Source organism: Sceloporus undulatus, chromosome 2, assembly GCF_019175285.1.
Source record: "Sceloporus undulatus isolate JIND9_A2432 ecotype Alabama chromosome 2, SceUnd_v1.1, whole genome shotgun sequence".
Lineage (NCBI taxonomy): Eukaryota > Metazoa > Chordata > Lepidosauria > Squamata > Phrynosomatidae > Sceloporus > Sceloporus undulatus.
Genome location: NC_056523.1, coordinates 168,913,319 through 168,932,082, shown reverse-complemented (window position 1 = coordinate 168,932,082; position 18,764 = coordinate 168,913,319). Strand labels below are relative to the sequence as shown.

Below are 18,764 nucleotides of genomic sequence, written 5' to 3'. Positions count from 1 at the left end.
TACTCATGGAATTCCCGATTCATGGAAATTGGCTTATATATCCTTAATTCCAAAGGAAAATAAAGATAATAAAGATGTTAAGAATTATAGACCGATCTCTCTCCTTAACGTCGATTACAAGATATTCTCTTCTATCTTAGCAGAGAGATTAAAAAGGATCCTAGGTAGAATAATACATGAAGACCAGAATGGCTTTCTTCCTAGAAGGCTCATAAAGGACAATATCAGAACAACGATTGATATCATCGAACATTTTGAACATCACAATGAGAAAAAAATGGCTATAATTCTTCTGGATGCGGAAAAGGCATTTGATCGAGTAAATTGGCACTTTCTGATGGAGACTATTAAGAGAATGAACACAGGAGAAAGCTTTTTGAGTTGGATCAAGAACATATATGGAGACCAAAAAGCTCAAATAATAGTTAACAAAGAAAGAACACCCAATATTAACATTGAAAGGGGAACAAGACAGGGGTGTCCTCTCTCACCCCTACTCTTTATAATGACTCTAGAAGTCCTGAACAACAAAATAAGAAGTGATCAGCTTATAAGAGGTGTCCAAATTAAAAAATACCAATTTAAGTTGAGAGCCTTTGCAGATGATATCGTCCTTTATTTAGAAGATCCTAAAACATCTATAAAACGCATAGAAGAGACCTTGATGGAATACGGAAGAGTCTCAGGCTTTAAAGTAAACCAAGACAAGACGGTAATGTTGACCAAAAATACAACACAGAAAGAAGACAAAGAACTTACCGAACTATCAGGATATAAAACTCAAAAAGAAGTTAAATATTTGGGAATAAATCTAACTAAAAGGAACATAGATCTCTTCCACAATAATTATTTAAGAACTTGGAAAGAAATACAGAAAGATCTAATGAAATGGAACAAACTACAACTTTCCTTTCTTGGTAAAGTAGCTGTTATCAAAATGAATATTTTACCAAGATTTATGTTTCTTTTCCAAAATTTGCCGATTATTTCACATTTACACTTTTTGGAAATTTGGCAAAGAGAACTCTCCAAGTTTTTATGGTCTGGCAAGAAAGCAAGAATAAGCTGGAAAATATTAACAGATGACCCCAAAAGAGGAGGTTGTGCCTTGCCAAATCTAAGATTATATTTCTTTGCATCCTGTCTACTATGGATAGAAGACTGGGTCAAATTAGAGAACAAAAGATTGCTATGTCTGGAAAGCATTAAATTGAGATATGGATTCCATGCCTTTTTATGGTATGGAAAACAGAAAGAGAACACGGACTTTTCCCACCACTTTGTGAGAAATGCATTGTTAAATTCATGGCTTAAAATTAGGGATATCTTTTATAATAAGCTACCATCATGGGTTTCACCCCATGAAGCTTTTTGGCAAAGAACGCAAACAGGTCATGAAAATAATTACATAACTTACAACACAATATTAGAAGGAAGAAAGGATACTAAATTAAAATCATTGGAACAACTACAAGAGGAAGAAATAGTAAAGGATTGGTTTATGTATAGACAAATGACAGAGAGATTCAAAGCAGATATAAAAAGTATGGGGATAAGTAGGAAACGTAATGAACGGGATGAAATTATCTTTGGGGAAAAAACAAAACATGTCTCCAAATATTATAAATTGTTAAAAAGTAGAGATCTTGAAGACGAAACGGTAAAGCACAACATGATAAAATGGTCGCAGGACCTTGGGAAAATTATAGAATTGGAAAAATGGGAAAAAACTTGTTCACTTTCCAACAAATTTACACTTTGTCAGAATTACAAAGAGAACTTCCTAAAAATGCTGCATAGATGGCACATTTCCCCGCACAAAATTAATTTAGTTTACAAAAAGCAAGATGCAGCTTGCTGGAAGTGTAACAAAAAAGATGCAAATTTCCTACATATGTGGTGGACATGTAAGGAAGCAGAGAAATTCTGGAAAGGAATACACCAAGCAATGTGCAAGATCTTAGACTATACTCTCCCATTCGACCCTTGCCTCTTCTTACTAAACATGATCCCAGATCTAAATTTTGGAAAAGAGAAGATACATAAGTATATTATATTGTATATGGTAACAACAGCAAGGATTATCTTTGCCAAATTATGGAAAAATCCTGTATTACCCAAGTTGGAAGATTGGCTTTCAAAACTTTATGAAGCCATAGAGATGGATACATTAACAGCTATGATGAGAGGAAAAACAAGGAGAAAAATTGAAGAAGATTGGATGTGTGTAATAAAATACAAAGAAAAAGGAAAAAAGAAAACAGAAATGTGAGAGGGAAATAAGGATCTTCACATAATTTATTTGTTCTTTCCTCCGCTCTTATTTCATATTTCTTACGCAATAGTTACGAAATTAAGCTGCACCTAACATAAGAAAATAGTTCTAACTGCCAAAGAGGTACAATTCCCCTGGCTCGTAACCTACAAACATCATAGATAACTTTATATTAATACGTTTTCAAATATGTAAGAAAGGTACTGTTATTGCTTACAGGCAAATAGGAAGCATGAGGACATAAAGCTTTTATTATGACATGGGAAATACATAGAAAGCTTCAAAGGAAGGTTGGAAAGTCTATCTCGGAAGTAACTAGGAATATTCAGTTAAAATATTACATAAGGCATTTTATGTTTATTCGCTACTTTGGTACAGTAGCAATATGTGTTGTTCTATGTAAAAATGTAGGTTAATGTGGATGTATGTCACCAAGTATTTTGTATATGTGAATTCACAAGTGTGGTGTTATGTGTATGTTAAGGTGGATGTATATCATATGTCTAGATGTGAATTTATATTTTAATAATAAAAATTTAAAAAAAAAAAAAAGACATTGAGCACAATGACATGTCTGTACCCATGCTCAATGATGAAATGATGTGACTTTGGTCCAGCTCTAGTGACATTAATCTGCCAATTAAAAATTGCTGTCTGGAACAAACCCCCCCACCCTCAAGAATGTGTGTGTGTGAAGTGGGAGAGGGATAGTAGTACTTCTGCTGTTGCTATCCATTAACCCTGAGCCCAGACAGGTCCTGTCCAGTCCATGTATTGAAATTAGCCTATTACAGGAGAATTGTTAGTGAGGGTCCTGAGGATAGTGCCAGGGAGTCTTGGCCCCAGTCTGGCATTTGGTTGTATTGTCTCAGTGCATTTGTGTATAGTCTTAACATAGGCAGGCGCTTTACAGACCTCCCAAAAGGACGGTCTGAAAAGCTCCGTCATTTGCGGCGCAGAGGAGCCCCAGCAGCCAAACCGTGCGACTCCTCTGTGCCGCAAAAAAGAAGCTGCAAAATGCAGCTTCTTCTCGTGGCGCGCTAATGACGCCTCAGGGCGCCAATGGCTCACTCGTGATGTCATCAGCGCTGCACAATGTGCAGATGCTAAGCGTCCACTACGTCAAGATGGTGGCGCCCGTTTAGAATGGGCGCCTCCATTTTGTACGCACCGAGCACGTACTAGAGTTAGGGGCGTCCAGAAAGGACGCCCCTTTCTAACCCTAGTACGTGCTTGGCACGTACTAGGGTGACTGTGCGGAACGGGCCATACCCACTTAACTGCTGTGGAATAGTTCACTGCATTGCCAAGGTGGGCTTCCTATCTCCAGGACTAGAAAACAGAGGATTCAATGGTTATGAATAGATAGTACAGGTATTTGGTATTTTTTCATCCCATTTAAAAAAAAACAACTCATGACAGATTATCTGTGTTAATTGTGTATAATTATTGACAGTAGCATTTTAGTTTCTTTGCAGAATTCAGAAGGTTTATTTGAATTTAGCACATGTCAATGACTTAGTTTGTTGATCATTTAGTAAGCATAAATTCTACTTCTGCCATGTCTTCAGCTCCATTCAGCAATAAGTACTGTAGCTGAACTGACATGTCTTTATATAACACAGGGCTAAGGTGGGGATGGTCACTTCTTTGAAGGTGCCCCATGTACAAAACTAGAGGTTCACGGAGAAAGATACAATTGCTTGACTCTGATTCATCACTCTTGCACTCATTTCTCCTTGTTTTTCTCCCACTCTGGACACTTCTGCCTTCTGTGCCTTTCACCATGTTGCCTTGGATTAGTTCCCCACCCACCCCCTTTGCCACACTGCTTCCATTTCAGTGAGATTGAGGGATTTGTGAAACCTTTCCTGAACGTCCCTAGCTTCATCTTGCTGCTGCCGCTTCTGCAGCTACCAGAGTCTCTCCTGACCTAATCTACTTGTTGACGTGTCTGAATTGGGGGCCCTTATCATCCCTCTCTCTTCTCTTGATTGTAAACCTGGTAGAGACAGAGCACAAAATGACAGTAGAGATAAACTTGCCTCAGTCATAATCAGATACTACACAATCTGTATCACGCCTGCCATAATACCCCCATCCTATCACACCTACGTTACTGAACTCTTTGTATGCAAGCACCACATTGTTTGGCCTGACAAGGTTGCATAGTTACATCAGCCTGGCAACTGCATCGGGGCAGCCAACTTGGAAAGTACCTAGGCAAGCCAGGCAATGTACTAGGTGCAGAACTACCACGTATACTTAAGTATAAGTTGAGAAATTTGAATTAAAAAAACTGACCCAAAAAAGAACCTGATTCACAGGTCAGTGTAAGTACTGTACCTTACCTCTTATTAAAAAAAAAAAAAAAGGTAACTATCCCTTTCTCTGAATAGAGTGACAAGGTGAGAGCTTAGCCTAACCTAGGAGACTCTAAAACTCCTTCTACTGTTTCTGTCATGGAGCCACTTCTGGCCTTTTTGAATGCCTGGTCAGGAAAATGGTGGCTCTTAGGTGTTTCCCTTCATGAAGAGTAGAGTGAGTCAGTTCTTCTTTCAGAGTTTCCCAGGATGTTCATTCATTTATTCCAGTGATGAGGAATTCAGCTTTGAGGGATTTGAATAAGAAATTTGTGTATGTTTGTCCGTTTTTCTGGGTTAAAATCAGGCAAAGTTCTCACAATAAAATTAAAGGCTGTAATCACTGCTAATGTAGCTGACATTTGTTTCCTTTGCCTTCTCATCCTTTTTGACATGTGCACATTTTCTTACCTCCACCTGCTCCCACACACATTGCACAGCCACCATTTACTGTAGTTCCCTCATCATCCATCCAGCCTTTAGTGCAGCGGTTCTCAGTCTGTGGGTTGTGACCCCTTTGCGGGTCGAATGAACCTTTCACAGGGGTCGCCTAAGACCATTGGAAAACACATATTTCCGATGGTCATAGGAACCGAGACACCACAATTTTATGGTTGGGGTCACTACAACATGAGGAACTGTATTAAAGGGTTGTGGCATTAGGAAGGTTGAGAACCACTGCTTTAGTGTGAACTTCTTTGACATTGTTTTCCTTTGCTTCATCGTTTATATTCTCTGTTATGTGCCTCTGTATTTTAATCTCAGCTTATCCATGGGTCATATCAAAAGCCATAATTTTGGCCCCCAAACCTGCCCTCAACTTATACGTGAGGTTATACATGAGTGCACCCTTCATTTGAGATTTGCAGAAATGATGCAAATGGTGGACAGAGGTGGTGCTGTCCAGTTTGAAGCAAGGCTGGGATTATACATCTATCTTGACCTAATGCTCAATAATAATATCGTAGAAGAGTAAGGTTGGAAGTGTAGGATGAGGCTGAGGAAGGGGAGGAGAACCTTGCTTAAAATCAAAACCAAGAGTGGTATCTAGGGTGAGGAGTGACAGAATTGTTGTTGTTGTTGTGTGTCTTCAAGTTGTTGTTTTCAACTTATGGCGACCCTAAGGCAACCCTATCATGAGATTTTCTTGGCAAGATTTATTCAGAAGAGATTTGTCATTGCCATCCCTGAGGCTGAGAGTGTGTGACTTACCCAAGGTCACCCAGTGGGTTTCAAACTCTGCTCTCCAGAGTCATAGTCCAACACTTAAACCACTATGCCACGCTGGCTCTCTTGGCCTCATTGTTATCAGCACAGAAGGGAAATGCTTATCAAGCCTGTGAGAGATGCTGTCTTCCTGTGGGTTTTACAACTGTGAAAGCTGGGAATGTGTTGGTTTTTTTTCTCCTCATTCTGCACAGAATATATTAGACTAGGCAACAGTGCTTATTGATATTTGTTTCTGGATCTGTTTTACAGACAGTGTGTCAAGATCAGCAAACTCTGTTTCCAGTGGACAGAAAGGCATCTTATTGTGACAGAAAACAAAAGAAGTTTATTTCAGACATTAGAAGTTCCCAGTAGAGTGTCTTTGCCGAAACTGAGGGTCTCTTCCCTTTATCATAGAATTAGAATTCAAACTATCCAGTCCCCCATTTGTAGCTGTTGGTGCCCTTCCTGAAGACCCTGGATTCTTGGGTCACCAGCTCCCACCTTATGCCCCATTCCTCGGACTCCTTTGGCCTCTTTCATCCACCACTGTATGGTCTGTACCACTTCCTTTGCACCTTTCAACATCTGGGCAACTCCCATTGCAGTTTCTGAACTTTTTTCAGGTCATCTTTTTTCAAAGGAACTGGCCTTAACTTGTTTCTTCCTCCCGTATCGCCATGGTCTTTCCAGGAGGTTGGGCTTGACTTCTTCCCCCTCGAGGTTGTTTCAGTCGTGGGCATCTGTCCCATCTCAGTGCCTCCTGAGATAGGCCATCTAGGCCGAACGTATCAGTGCTCCCTCACTGAACTTCCCCTGGTTTGGGAATAGTCCTACGAAAGGTCATTTAAGAGTCTCTCCATGTGCCATGCCACCTCCAAACACACTCTTTCACAGGTGTCTTCCATCGTGCCATCCAGAGTGTTGTGCTGGGCTTCTCCCCGAAGCCGGCTTCTGTTCCCCACACTCTTCGGCATTGCAGGGTTGTTCCTCCATGCAACCCAACATGCCTTGCTGGGCTTCCTCCTGAAACCACTCTTAATTCCCTGCTCCTCCCTTGGTATCTGGGGGCTGTTCCATTACACAATCCAGTGTGTCTTGCCTTGCTTCTCTCCAAAGTTGCTCTCCATTCCCCATGCCTCCCTCAGCATCTTGGGGCCATCTGGGTTGGTGCCCCAGCCCAGGAGCTGTACCCTCTCTCAGGACTTCGGTTCCCTGGCTGTTTCTCAGTCCTTCCTCAGAAGGTTTCACTGCGATGAGTGCAGCTCGGCCCATATGCTGCTGCATCATATGAGGTGTGTTTGTGAGTTTCAGCAAGCTGTCAGGACCGGCAAATTCAGTTTCCAATGGACAGAAAAACATCTTATTTTGATAGACAACAAAAGATGTTTATTTCAGACGTTAGGGCAGAGGTTCCCAGTAGAGTGTCTTTGCTGAAACTGAGGGTCTCTTCCCTCTGTCATAGTATTAGATTCTATGTATTCAAACTATCCAACCCCCCTCCTTCTGGCTGTTGGCACCCAAACTTTGATCCTGATCAAAGCAACCATCCATGTCCCTTTTTCTCCCTCCTGTGTTTATCATTCAGTCATCCTTAAGAAAGGAAAGGAAGTACCCCTCCTTGTCAAACCAAATCCTCTTGCAAGAAAGGTAGGGTCATAAAACTATAAATCTTCACCATGTGCCCATTTGCCCCTCCATTTGTTCCCATGCCCAGAACATCCACTTGATTAATATACAATGCCCTTTGATATTCTCCATATCTATCCTTCCAAAAATTTATCAGGTTATCACAAAATTATATCATTGAATCAGCATGCCATCATATCATCATGACAGAACCATGTACATGGGTCTGACACAGTGTTTTGTAGCACCTTAAGGACACATTCATTATGTTATAAATTCTTATCAACTAGTCTCTTTTTATACTTGGAGGCTTGCACATGGAAATGGAATTAGAAAGAATCCTGTTGAAGGCTCCTTCATATCTTGATGTTAACTGTTATAGCTGTGGTCAGCTCACAAGCAGTTGTCAGTTAAGGTGGAATTGGAGTGGGAAGAGCTCTGTGAGAAATTCTTCACCTTCTGCCCATCTCTTTACTACTTTGCAGTTCATCTATGAAGACTCCATGGACTTGATTGCTAAGCTGCCATGTATTGCTGCAAAGATCTACCGTAACCTGTACCGCGAGGGCAGCAGCATTGGCGCCATTGATCCTGCCTTAGATTGGTCACATAACTTCACCAACATGCTGGGCTATACTGACCCTCAGTTCATTGAGCTTATGCGACTCTACCTCACCATTCACAGGTATGTTGCATGTGTGTACATGCATGCACAGGTGCACAGATATTACTTGAAGCTTCTGGAAGTGTCAGCTTCTATGCAGAGGTGGGAATTTTGCAGCTCTGTAACTGTCAGTATGCCTCACTATTGGCTGTGCTGGCTACAGGTGGGATGTGGGATTCCTCCTCCTACAAGACTGAACTGTGGAAGAAGAAAGGCATGAAAAGCCAGACCTGGGGCAGAGAGAGTAGTATATGCACAACACATTGCTGTCAGCATTGGCATTTGGGGGAGGAGGCAGTTGCAAGTGGAGACTTTGCCAAAAGGTGCTGAAACACTGATAGACATCAGGCACCTTAACTGGACTCAGCTCCCATCTTCTGCTGGCACAGAACCTTGTCTGTTTTACAGATGAAGAATTAGCCATGGAGAGAAATAGAGCAATTTAATAATAAATAATAATAAAAACTTTATTTATATACTGCTTTTCCACAGTGATTAAAGTGGTTCACAAGGCCATCAATACAATTACACCATACATAGAATACAAAATAATGAAAACCACAAGTACATATATAATTATTTAGAACAGAGCATCTGTGAGTGTATTATTTCTGCTCCCTGCTTTTGCATTAAATGTTGAGCATTTCCCCCCACGTGTTCCTTGGTCTCTTGTGGGAAACATAGGAAGTGAAGGTGCTCTTGCCCCGGAGGTAGGGGATGGAGACAGGGATGCAGGCAATGCATACCTCTGTATGTGGGAATCTTTGTTTCCTCCTGTCTAAAGCATGGATACCCTTGTTGAGCCTTTGAGAATTGCAGGATTTCCTGCTCATTGAAAGAAAGACATAGGGTCTGCACAACATGTGTCCCACTGAGCCAGAAGTGGGGAACTGTTGGGGATCTCCAGGCATTTTGGACTTTTATCTCACACAGTCCTTTATCATGGGCAGTGCTGGATGGAGTTGATGGATGTTGCGGCATCAGTACAAGATCTCCTGATGGGCCTCTCTCGGGTAGCCTTTGGCCCATGATGTGAAGCATAAGGCCTGGAGCTCTGGCTCTTCTTTCTGCTTAGGAGTGGCTTTTGTACAGTCTCTCCAGTGACCAGCCCAGGCCTGGGCACAGGGCTACAGAGAGCCTTTTTGAGCAATACTTGGGGAGGTGAGATGGCTGTTTTGCTAACAGGCCTGGAACTATCTAGTATCATCTAGCCTTTTGAAGACACTGGCGATGCTTAGAGAAGCACCACAACTCAGTAATCTGTGAGTGTAATCTGTGCAGCCATAAAGTCCCAAACTCAGGCCACCACATACTCAGTGAAAGGATCTTGAGTAGCAGAGCTGAGAACATTCCCTTCCTGGAACCTTGGAAAGCTGTACCAGGCTAAAGGATTTACAATAAGTTTATGTATTATATGCATTCATATACATGACCGAAAAAATAAATTATGTGTAGGCATTTTCTAGGTCCTCCACTGCAACTCTGTGTTCAACCTCTGTTGGAAGCATACAATGGAATCATGCTGGAGCACCTAGAAAATGCCTAGAGAGGACACTTTGCATGTTTCAGTTAAGAAAAATAAGATTCCAGATTATCCGTCAAGGGCCCCGGAATGGATCCCTCATGTAATCACAGACCTATTATTGTTGTTGTTGTTATTATTATTATTATAGTTTATTTCTATAGCACTGTAAACGTACACAGCGCTATACATACAAACGATCAAATCAATAAAAATAAAACATGCCAATGGCGTACAGTCTACAGAATACATATAAAACAATAGGTAATCATATAAAATAGAATTAGTTAAAATAAGCAGGCAACAATTAAAAACATCAACATCAACTTTCCAATCAAAAATCAGATAGATAATCACATAGTGCCTGGGAACAGTTCCCTGAACAGGTTAGTCTTCAGCTCAGATTTAAAAGTGGTCAAAGAAGTAATGACCCATGTTCGGGGGGAAGAAGATTCCAGGAGTGAGGAGCAATAAGTGAGAAGGGACAAATTTGGGACGGGACAGTGGAGATCCTAGGCTGGGACAGCAGACCTTGACTACTAGACCTATTGTACTGTCCTATAAACGTGTTGATAAAGCACCTTCATATAAAATGAAACACCTCTCAGAACTGCTAACATAAAGGGTAGTACAGTTCCTAGGATTCTCTGGCACTGAACCAGGGCAGTTAAGGTGTCAGGGTAGATTGTTTCTTCTGTGAGGATGCAGCCTAAGAAGCATGAGTTTCTATTTTCATGAATGTTTTTAGCTTTTCTTTGGCCATGTCCTCCATTTTCCTTTACTGCCCTATATTTTGCAGTGCCTTGTCCTCCTTTGTGGTGAGAATCCCTGGTCACCCTGTCAGGGGGTCATATCGCTGCACGCGTGTCTAGGGTTCCCTGTTTCCTGCACCCAGCAACATAACTCACAGCAAATATTGTGTGATGCACACTTAACCAGTGGATGCATCTGCTCTGTAGAAACTATGCGGTTTGACTCTGCTGTAACTGGCTCCATCCTACAGAATCTACAAGGATTTGTAGTTTGGAGAGGCACCCACACTCTTTGTCAGAGAAGGCTAAAGATCTGGTAAAATTACAAGTCTCAAAATAGGATGGAGCTACAGAACTTAAGGCCCCATTACAGTTGTCCCTTCACATTTGCTGTGGTTAGGGATGAAGGATCCCCATGAATGTGGAAAAACCACATATAAAAAAAACACTATTCTTTTTGCCTGAGATAACACCTCTGTGGGAATCTCCAGGTCCTCCAGTGCTACTCTATGGTCAACATTTGCCAGACGTTGATCATGGACTCATGCTGGAGGACCTGCACGTGCCTAGAGAGGTATTTTCTCTAGGAACCTCTAGGTTCTCCACATAACTCTATGGTCAATGTCTGGCAGAGTTGCACTGGACCTAGAGGTTCCTAGGCAGGACATATTAATCAAAACCGCAAATAATAATAATAATAGTAGGATTTATTTATATGCCACCCAATCACTGGGAATCCGGGCGGCTTACAACAGAGGGGATAATAGACGGTTCCCTGCCCTCAGGCTTACAATCTAAAAAGACACGACACAAAAGGAGAAGGGAATGGTGAGGGGGGGAGGGGATCAGGTCCAGCATTCTTCTCTTCCTCTGAGGCCTGGACCAAGGCAGATGGACTGGAGGGAAGGCTCTTCTTCTTCAGGCTAGCTCTGATGGAGCTGGGCCTGCCTGGTCAACTCCCCATAGGCCAGAAGATGACAGTTATGGAGGGAGGAGTCTCTTCTTCCAGGCTAGCCCCGATGGAGCTGGGCTTGCCTGGTCAACTGCCTCGCAGGCCAGAGGATGACAGTTATGGAGGGAGGAGTCTCTTCCTTCAGGAATAATCAAATCCACAAAAGTTAAAGCGGCAAACGTGGAGGGACAACTTTATTTCTGCAGTGTAGATGCACCCACTACCTATGCAGACTAGCTCCCTCTCAGAGGGAGAGAGGGGCAGGCCAATTCCATCAGGTCTAGCCAGAGTAAGAGGAAGGCCCTCCTTCCAGTCCATCTGCCATGGTCCAGGCCTCAGAAGGAGAGATGATTTGCTGGACTTGATCTCCTTCCTCCCTGCCATTCCCTTCTCTTTTTGTGTCATGTCTTTTTAGATTGTAAGCCTGAGGGCAGGGAACTGACTAATTAATAATTTGTAAGCCACTCTGAGAGCCTTTTTGGCTGAAGAGCAGGTTTATAAATATGCCTAAATAAATAAATAGTTTGCCAGTGTTCAAAACTGCATGCCTGTCTCTCATGGAATAAATTCATTGCAATACTATTGTACTTTTGGAGTAATACTTGAACACTCATTCTTTCTTGTTCAAACTAGAATAGAAAATGTCGACAAGATGTTTTGCACCTCTGTGTACAGTTACAGGCTGGGCTGTTTCCTCTTCCCTTTTTTCTTCTTTTTTCCACAGTGACCACGAGGGTGGGAACGTCAGTGCCCACACTAGTCATCTAGTAGGCAGTGCCCTCTCTGACCCTTACCTGGCTTTTGCTGCAGCCATGAATGGTCTGGCCGGGCCACTCCACGGTCTTGCAAATCAGGTAGGGACCTCTTTCCCCAGCAATGGTAGTGCACTTTATGTTGAGGAGAAAGAATTTGGTGGGTATTGCTTTGTTCTTGCATATCATCAGCATATTTCATGGGCCTCTTGCAGGAAGTGCTGGTGTGGTTGACCAACCTGCAGAAGGAGCTGGGTGAGGACGTATCTGATGAAAAGTTGAGGGATTTCATCTGGAACACCTTGAACTCTGGCAGGGTGAGTAGTAGCATCCAGGTCTCCAAAACAATTGAAGCAAAATGTGTGATGGGGAGAAACAAATATCTACATGGTTTCTCAGGTTTTACCAAGTAAGGTCCATTCTGAAATGTGGAAGGACTAACGTTGGGTGGCAAAACACTAAACTGCTATGTTTTATTGAATCACAGAATCTTAGTTGCAAGGGCTTGCAATGAAATTATGTGAGTGGAATAGAAATTGAATAGAAAAAATTAAAACCTCCCAACCTGGATTAATGGTAGCCAGAGTTTGGAAAAGCTTATCTTTTGACCTACAACTCCCAGAATTTCCTAGCTAGCATGACCATTGGCCATGCTAGCTGTGGGATTCTGGAAGTTGTAGTCCCCAAAAGTAGTTCTTGTCAAGCTCTGATGGTAGTGAGAATTAAGACTTCTCATATAAGGAGAACTAACATTTTGGGCTAAAATAAGCTGTGGTAACTATGCTCCTGTATGCTGTGTAAACTATGAGGTTGTGCATAATTTATTTTCTTTTGCATAACCTGTTTTTCATTATGAGGAAGGGCTAGGGCACTGAAACGCCAACCACTTGTATCACTGGAACCCATATGTCCACACAAACTGTTACCATCTCCAGTTTTCATCTTCTAGGATTTCAGGGAGCACCCACTCAGCACACTCTCTCAAGCATATCTTTTTAGCCGTTTTAAAAAAATAATCTTCTAACAATGAGAGAGGTTGTAGAATACAGTATTGCAAATTCCTGATTGCTTGTTTTCCCATCCCCTTTTCTCCAGTCTCTTATAAATAGAATTCTTAGAATGCCAACTCATGCTTTTAAGTCCCGTGTTAACAAAAAAAGATCTACTCTCTGCTCACTACCTTTAATTTTATGGAATTGTGATTTCTAAATGGTCTCTGTACTTTTGCAAAGGCCACTAAAAAACAAAGCAAGCATAGAAGAGTTGGTGCTTCTTTGTGGTCCCACTGGGGGCATGGTTCCAGTTGGCCTAATAATAGGGAATGAAAAAGACAATCCCAGTGTTTGCAGAGAGAAAGCGAAGGGTGCAAGGCCAACCTCTGCTGTCGGGTTAATGGGGAACTTCTGCTAGACACCATAATGTAGTAAACGTACAAGACAAGTATAGTAGTTTAGACATCATCCATATTTTGTGTGCAAGTTTAAAAACACAACTCTGGGACAGAAAAAAAAATAAAAAATGGAAAAGTACAAAAACCTCCTCATTAAGAGACTATTTTCTTGCAGTTATTCCAATGACTATTTCACTACATGATGGTTCCAGTTTGTCATCTCTGAGGTTTGCTATCCATTTAATATTCCAAAAGATTGAGAGTTGGTGGGAAGCACCTAAAACGAACCACCCCTCAGATCTAATAACATAAATAAAAGGTGGTGATTTGATAGTGTTTAAGACTCCCGGCAAGATGTGCACATCAGTAAGTAGACAGGGAAAGCATGCCTGTCTCTCACCTTCTCTTGCATCATACCAGATGTTCCCTATAAGCTTCTGACATCATCGTGTGTTGCAGGTGGTTCCTGGTTACGGCCATGCAGTACTGAGGAAGACGGATCCCCGCTACTCTTGCCAGAGAGAATTTGCCCTCAAGCACCTTCCCAAAGATCCCTTGTTCAAGCTGGTGGCCCAACTGTACAAGATTGTCCCTAACGTACTGCTGGAACAAGGCAAAGCTAAGAATCCTTGGCCCAATGTGGATGCACATAGTGGGGTCCTGTTACAGGTGAGCTGCTACTGTATAGAAGATTGAGAAACCCTGTGCTTCCCTGACTTAAAGAGTGTGCTGGAATCTGAGTCTCAGATTGTGAGCCTGTTCCAAGCCCATCTTATTTCCCAGCAGTGAGAGGGTAAATCAGCTCTTCAGTGACTTATGCTGGTGGTGTCAAACCTCTTGTTTTGTAAGGAGACCTGTTCTATGCTGGTTGTTTCATGGTCCGTTCTGTATCACCCTTGGGAATTCCCTCAGCTAGTGGGTAGTGAAGGCCCAGCTGGTAAGTAGCCTGGCTGTAGCTCACAAAAGTATACACCAAAATATATTTGCTAATCTTCAAGGCACTTCAGGTCTGCCTGTTGTTAAGTGTCCTCTGTATGGGTAGCTCATGCTATCAACATCTTTCTTTCATTTAGTCTCAAACTAAATGGGCACTACAAGATCTCTCTACATACTGATTCTGCAGACTAACATGGCTATATCTTTAAGTGTCCTCTGTACAAGTAGAGAAATTTGGGGAAACGTGGACAGTCTACCTGAGACATAGCTTGTTCACAATGTACTTTGGTCTGGCTGTGCAGCCCTAGAATGTATGCAAGGGAGTCTGGAAAGTGAGTTTCCAGAAGGCAGGCAGGTTGAGGCTGGTGGTGGTGTGGGGCTCTCTCTAGTGGTGGCAGTCAGGTTCTACCAATGCTGGTTCTGTACTATTACACTCAAGAATCGGGTAAACCATTCAGAAACTCAGCATTCAGAGTGGAAGAATATTTCAGATTTAACTCAAGATGGGACCTTCTGTTATGCACATATGTGTGCAAACCTTTCGAGGAATAATCTTGGCTTGAAAACAGCTTCTTTTCCTTACTTCCCCCTCCTGGAATTGAACCACCCCCAGCATTTTGTGGCTTTCCCAAGGAATCTTTTTTTGTTTCATATAGACATAATTACGTCATCTAGTTATAGAACAACATGTTTTGTGGGCTCTTGGCATCATGTGAAGAAGACTTTACTGTTCACCCAGACGTTTTCAGTAAGTCATAATCTAGGGTCCAAAACACACTGCAGAAGTAACCCAGTTTGAAACCGCTTTAACTGCTCAATGGCTCCAGGGAATTCTGGAAACTGTAGCTTTGTGAGACATTTAACCTTCTCTGTCAGAGAGTTTTGGTGACACAATAAACTACAATTCCCAGGATTCTGTAGCACTAAGCCAGGGCAGTTAAAGTGGTCTCAAACTGGATTATTTCTGCAGTGCGTTTTGCTCCTAGGTCTCTTAGTTTTAAAATCTGGGTTCTTAATTGTTTTAGCTTTGCTTTTATTATAATGTTGTATGCAAAGATTTTTTTGGATTCCCTGTGGACCTTTGTTATGTAGTGGCTGGAGTAAAACAAAAATTGTATCACTGGATCAGATTGAAATCCATATGTGTTATATTTATAGCTCTGACCAACCAGATTTTTCTGAGAACCTCACAGTCTGGATATATTATGTATAATTTGCCTGTAGATCAGGTTTGTGTGACTTCTGAAGGTCTGGGGGCCTCCAGAACCCTCCATGGGCCAGTCTAGATACATAAATAAGCAAATATCTTTTTTAAAAAAATTAAACTTGGAAATGAAATCTTCCTGTTGTCAGCTTGGGTGTTGCAACTTGTTACCATGGGTGGAAGGGGACTCGATTTTTTTAATAAACGGAAGCAAAAGCATCCTGGGGAGCACATAGATTGTGTAATGGGGAATCCTACTATAGACGTAAGTGATTTTTAGTTATTTTGGCTAATATTTTTGCCTTCGAGACAAATAAAACCTTTAAAATAGCCTGAACTGATAACATCCATACATAATCTTCTCTAGACTCAGCCAATGATATTTAAAATAAAAACAACCTAATTACATAATTCTGCAGTTATTTCAGAACAAGGATCCAGAAATCATTCATGAAGACATTTTGTTTTGTATTGAATGACAAAGAAGTAGAAATTGCCATATTACTTTCCCATGAGACTCCAGGGGAGCTAGCCTGTCCCAATAAAATTGGATTCTTGTGAAATAACCTTGACCAATTTTTCCACCCATTTATCTAAAGATAGTCTAGGGAAGCTACAGGGAATTAGGGGACATGTGTATGAGTGGGCCTGGAAGAGGCATGTTCCCCTTGGCTGTATATGGAAAGGTTTCTTGCTTCCCTTGACAGTTCCTCTAACCTCTAATTCCCTTATGTCTCTTTGTCTGCAGTACTATGGCATGAAGGAGATGAACTACTACACAGTGCTGTTTGGTGTGTCTCGGGCCCTTGGTGTTCTGTCGCAGCTCATCTGGAGCCGAGCCCTGAGCTTCCCACTGGAGAGACCGAAGTCCATGAGCACAGATGGGCTGATGGTGCTTGTGGGTGCCAAGTCTGGTTAGAGCAAGGGAAATGTGGCAAGGATTAGTTATTGAGGAAATGATAGAGACAATACAAATTGTTTTGTGTTTGTTCAAAGGGCCTTGAAAAGAACCCTCCTTAGAGGCACTGACCATTGCATTTTTTCAGGTTATTTATGGGATAAATTCAGATATGCCTAGGGTACTTACTCCCCATCCCACCCATTACCTTAAATACCACCTAAAGTTAGATTCCTGAGCATACGGGGCCCCAGGGCAACTCTATGCAACCTGAGCTGATGCTCTAGAGGGAGAGGGTTGCTTTCCAGTGCGGCCTCTTCTTCTCTGTTGCCCCCTGTTGCAGGCCAGGAGCAGAAGAAATTTGTCTCCCTCCCCCCCCCCCACCCTTTTGCAATCATGTCATATCACCTGCTCTTTTGGTACTGCCTTTCATTTCCATGCAGATAAATTGTGCTTCTGCATTAGAACAATGCCCTCCTTTTCAGCTGGCTTGAAGTGCTGCTGTTGGAGAGAGGAGTGGGGAAATGCTCAATCCCCTTTCCCCTTTGTATATTTTTCTGTTACAGTAAAAACTGGGGATTTGTGTCCTTAAAAGCTAGAGCAGGCAGGACTGCAACTTGTATGCTGTGTACTGAGCAGGGATAGCTCACCTCTAGACCTACCAAAGTATCAGTGCTGCTGTTCTGCTCACCGCACCCCAAACTTGCCACTGTATTTGCTTTGATGCACACAACCCTCCCCTTCCCTTATGTGCAGTTGTGCTTCATTCCCAAAGGCAGAGTTCTAGGGGATTGCTTCTGCTATGAACAAGCATCTTTTTGTCCCTTTCCTGTTTGACCCAAGGGAATAAAAGTAGAGAGCCTGTGATACTTGCTTTCTTCTATCCTTCCTTTAAAAAATCTTCAAACTTCTTTGTCAGTGCTGTGATATTTAAAAGGTGGGGTATGTCCATCCTTAAAAATTAAAGAAGGTATCAGTATCATTTCCAAATTGGCAGTTGTGGTAACACTGCCATGTGGCCACTAAAGTTGGCTACCCACATTTTTGAGAGCAGCGATAGCAAAGAATGAAATCTGTCTCCTGGCCTCCTTTCCTCTCTAGAAAGGACTTCATACACTCCTACCAATGTTTTTTCTCTCTGTGTGTGTTTGTGTGAAACCTTCTGTCCTATAACCACACACACAAAAAAAAGGAAAACCGCAATCTGAGTTGAAGGCACAGTATAAATGGCTGTGTAAGTGTCAGCGTTCCGTTGCAAACTTCAGGTGGTTCTGTACAAACTGCAAAATAAATGTTTTTATTAACAAGCTACAGCAATGGAGTCTTTCTTAATGTTGCTCACAAGTGATACTGGGTTGAGGGGTTTGCCCAATGCTTTTCAGAGTACCTTCAGGCATATCTGTGCATCCTTTAGTTTTAATCCCACTTCGAATATGGAAAGCACACAGTCATCAGCAGAACAACAAGCACCTTTAAGATCAGAGTCCCTCTGGGTTGACTGGTCCATGGGAGGAGCTGGCCCACGTTGTTTTATGTCCTCAGTTGCTGCTCCTGCTTTTGTTTTCTGTCTGGAAAGGTAAGAGGCTACCACAGGTATTCATCACAAATATAGTAGGAGAATCCTCAGTATCTAGACCAGGGTGGGAATTTTGACCCTCCAGATGTTGTTGGACTTTACCTCCTAAAATTCCTTTCCCCTGGCTGTGCCTGTATGGGCTATATGATACTCTCTGCTCAATATCTATTTCCTTTCTGCTCCATTTTAGGAGTAATATTACAGTGGACCCTTGTTATACGCTGGGGTTTGATTCCAAGGTAACAAAATCCGTGGATGTTCAAGTCCTATTAAATATAATGACATAGCAAAATGGTGTCCCTTATAAAAATGGAAAATCAGGGTTTGATATTTGAAATTTATACTTTTTTGGAACATTTTCAAACCGTGGCTGCTTGAATCGGCGTATAAAAAAATTTGTGTATAAGAAGGGCCGACTGTAGTTTATCCAATACATCTTTAGGAAATGAAGGAATTATATCTACAAAGTGTGGCAGTGGTTTGAGTGTTGGACTGCTACACAGGGTTCAATTCCCCCACTTGGCCATGGAAGCCCACTGGGTGACCTTGGCTGAGTCCCTCTCTCGGCCTCAGGAAGACATTGGCAAACCACCTCTGAACAATTCTTACAAAGAAAGTCTCACAATAGGTCATCATAAGTTG

At 42.0% G+C, this 18,764-nt stretch overlaps 1 protein-coding gene across 1 annotated transcript in view; it reads left to right on the top strand.

Annotated features, from left to right (window-relative positions):
* The window catches only part of CS (citrate synthase), a 47,704-nt gene extending 29,847 nt beyond the window's left edge, over window positions 1–17,857 (top strand). Inside the window, exons 7-11 of the mRNA XM_042451712.1 lie at window positions 7,962–8,161; window positions 12,091–12,220; window positions 12,334–12,435; window positions 13,968–14,177; window positions 16,397–17,857. Coding sequence (XP_042307646.1) covers window positions 7,962–8,161; window positions 12,091–12,220; window positions 12,334–12,435; window positions 13,968–14,177; window positions 16,397–16,567 — 813 coding nt within the window. The 3' untranslated portion in view covers window positions 16,568–17,857. The remainder of the gene's footprint in view (window positions 1–7,961; window positions 8,162–12,090; window positions 12,221–12,333; window positions 12,436–13,967; window positions 14,178–16,396) is intronic.
* The last annotated feature ends 907 nt before the right edge of the window (window positions 17,858–18,764 follow it).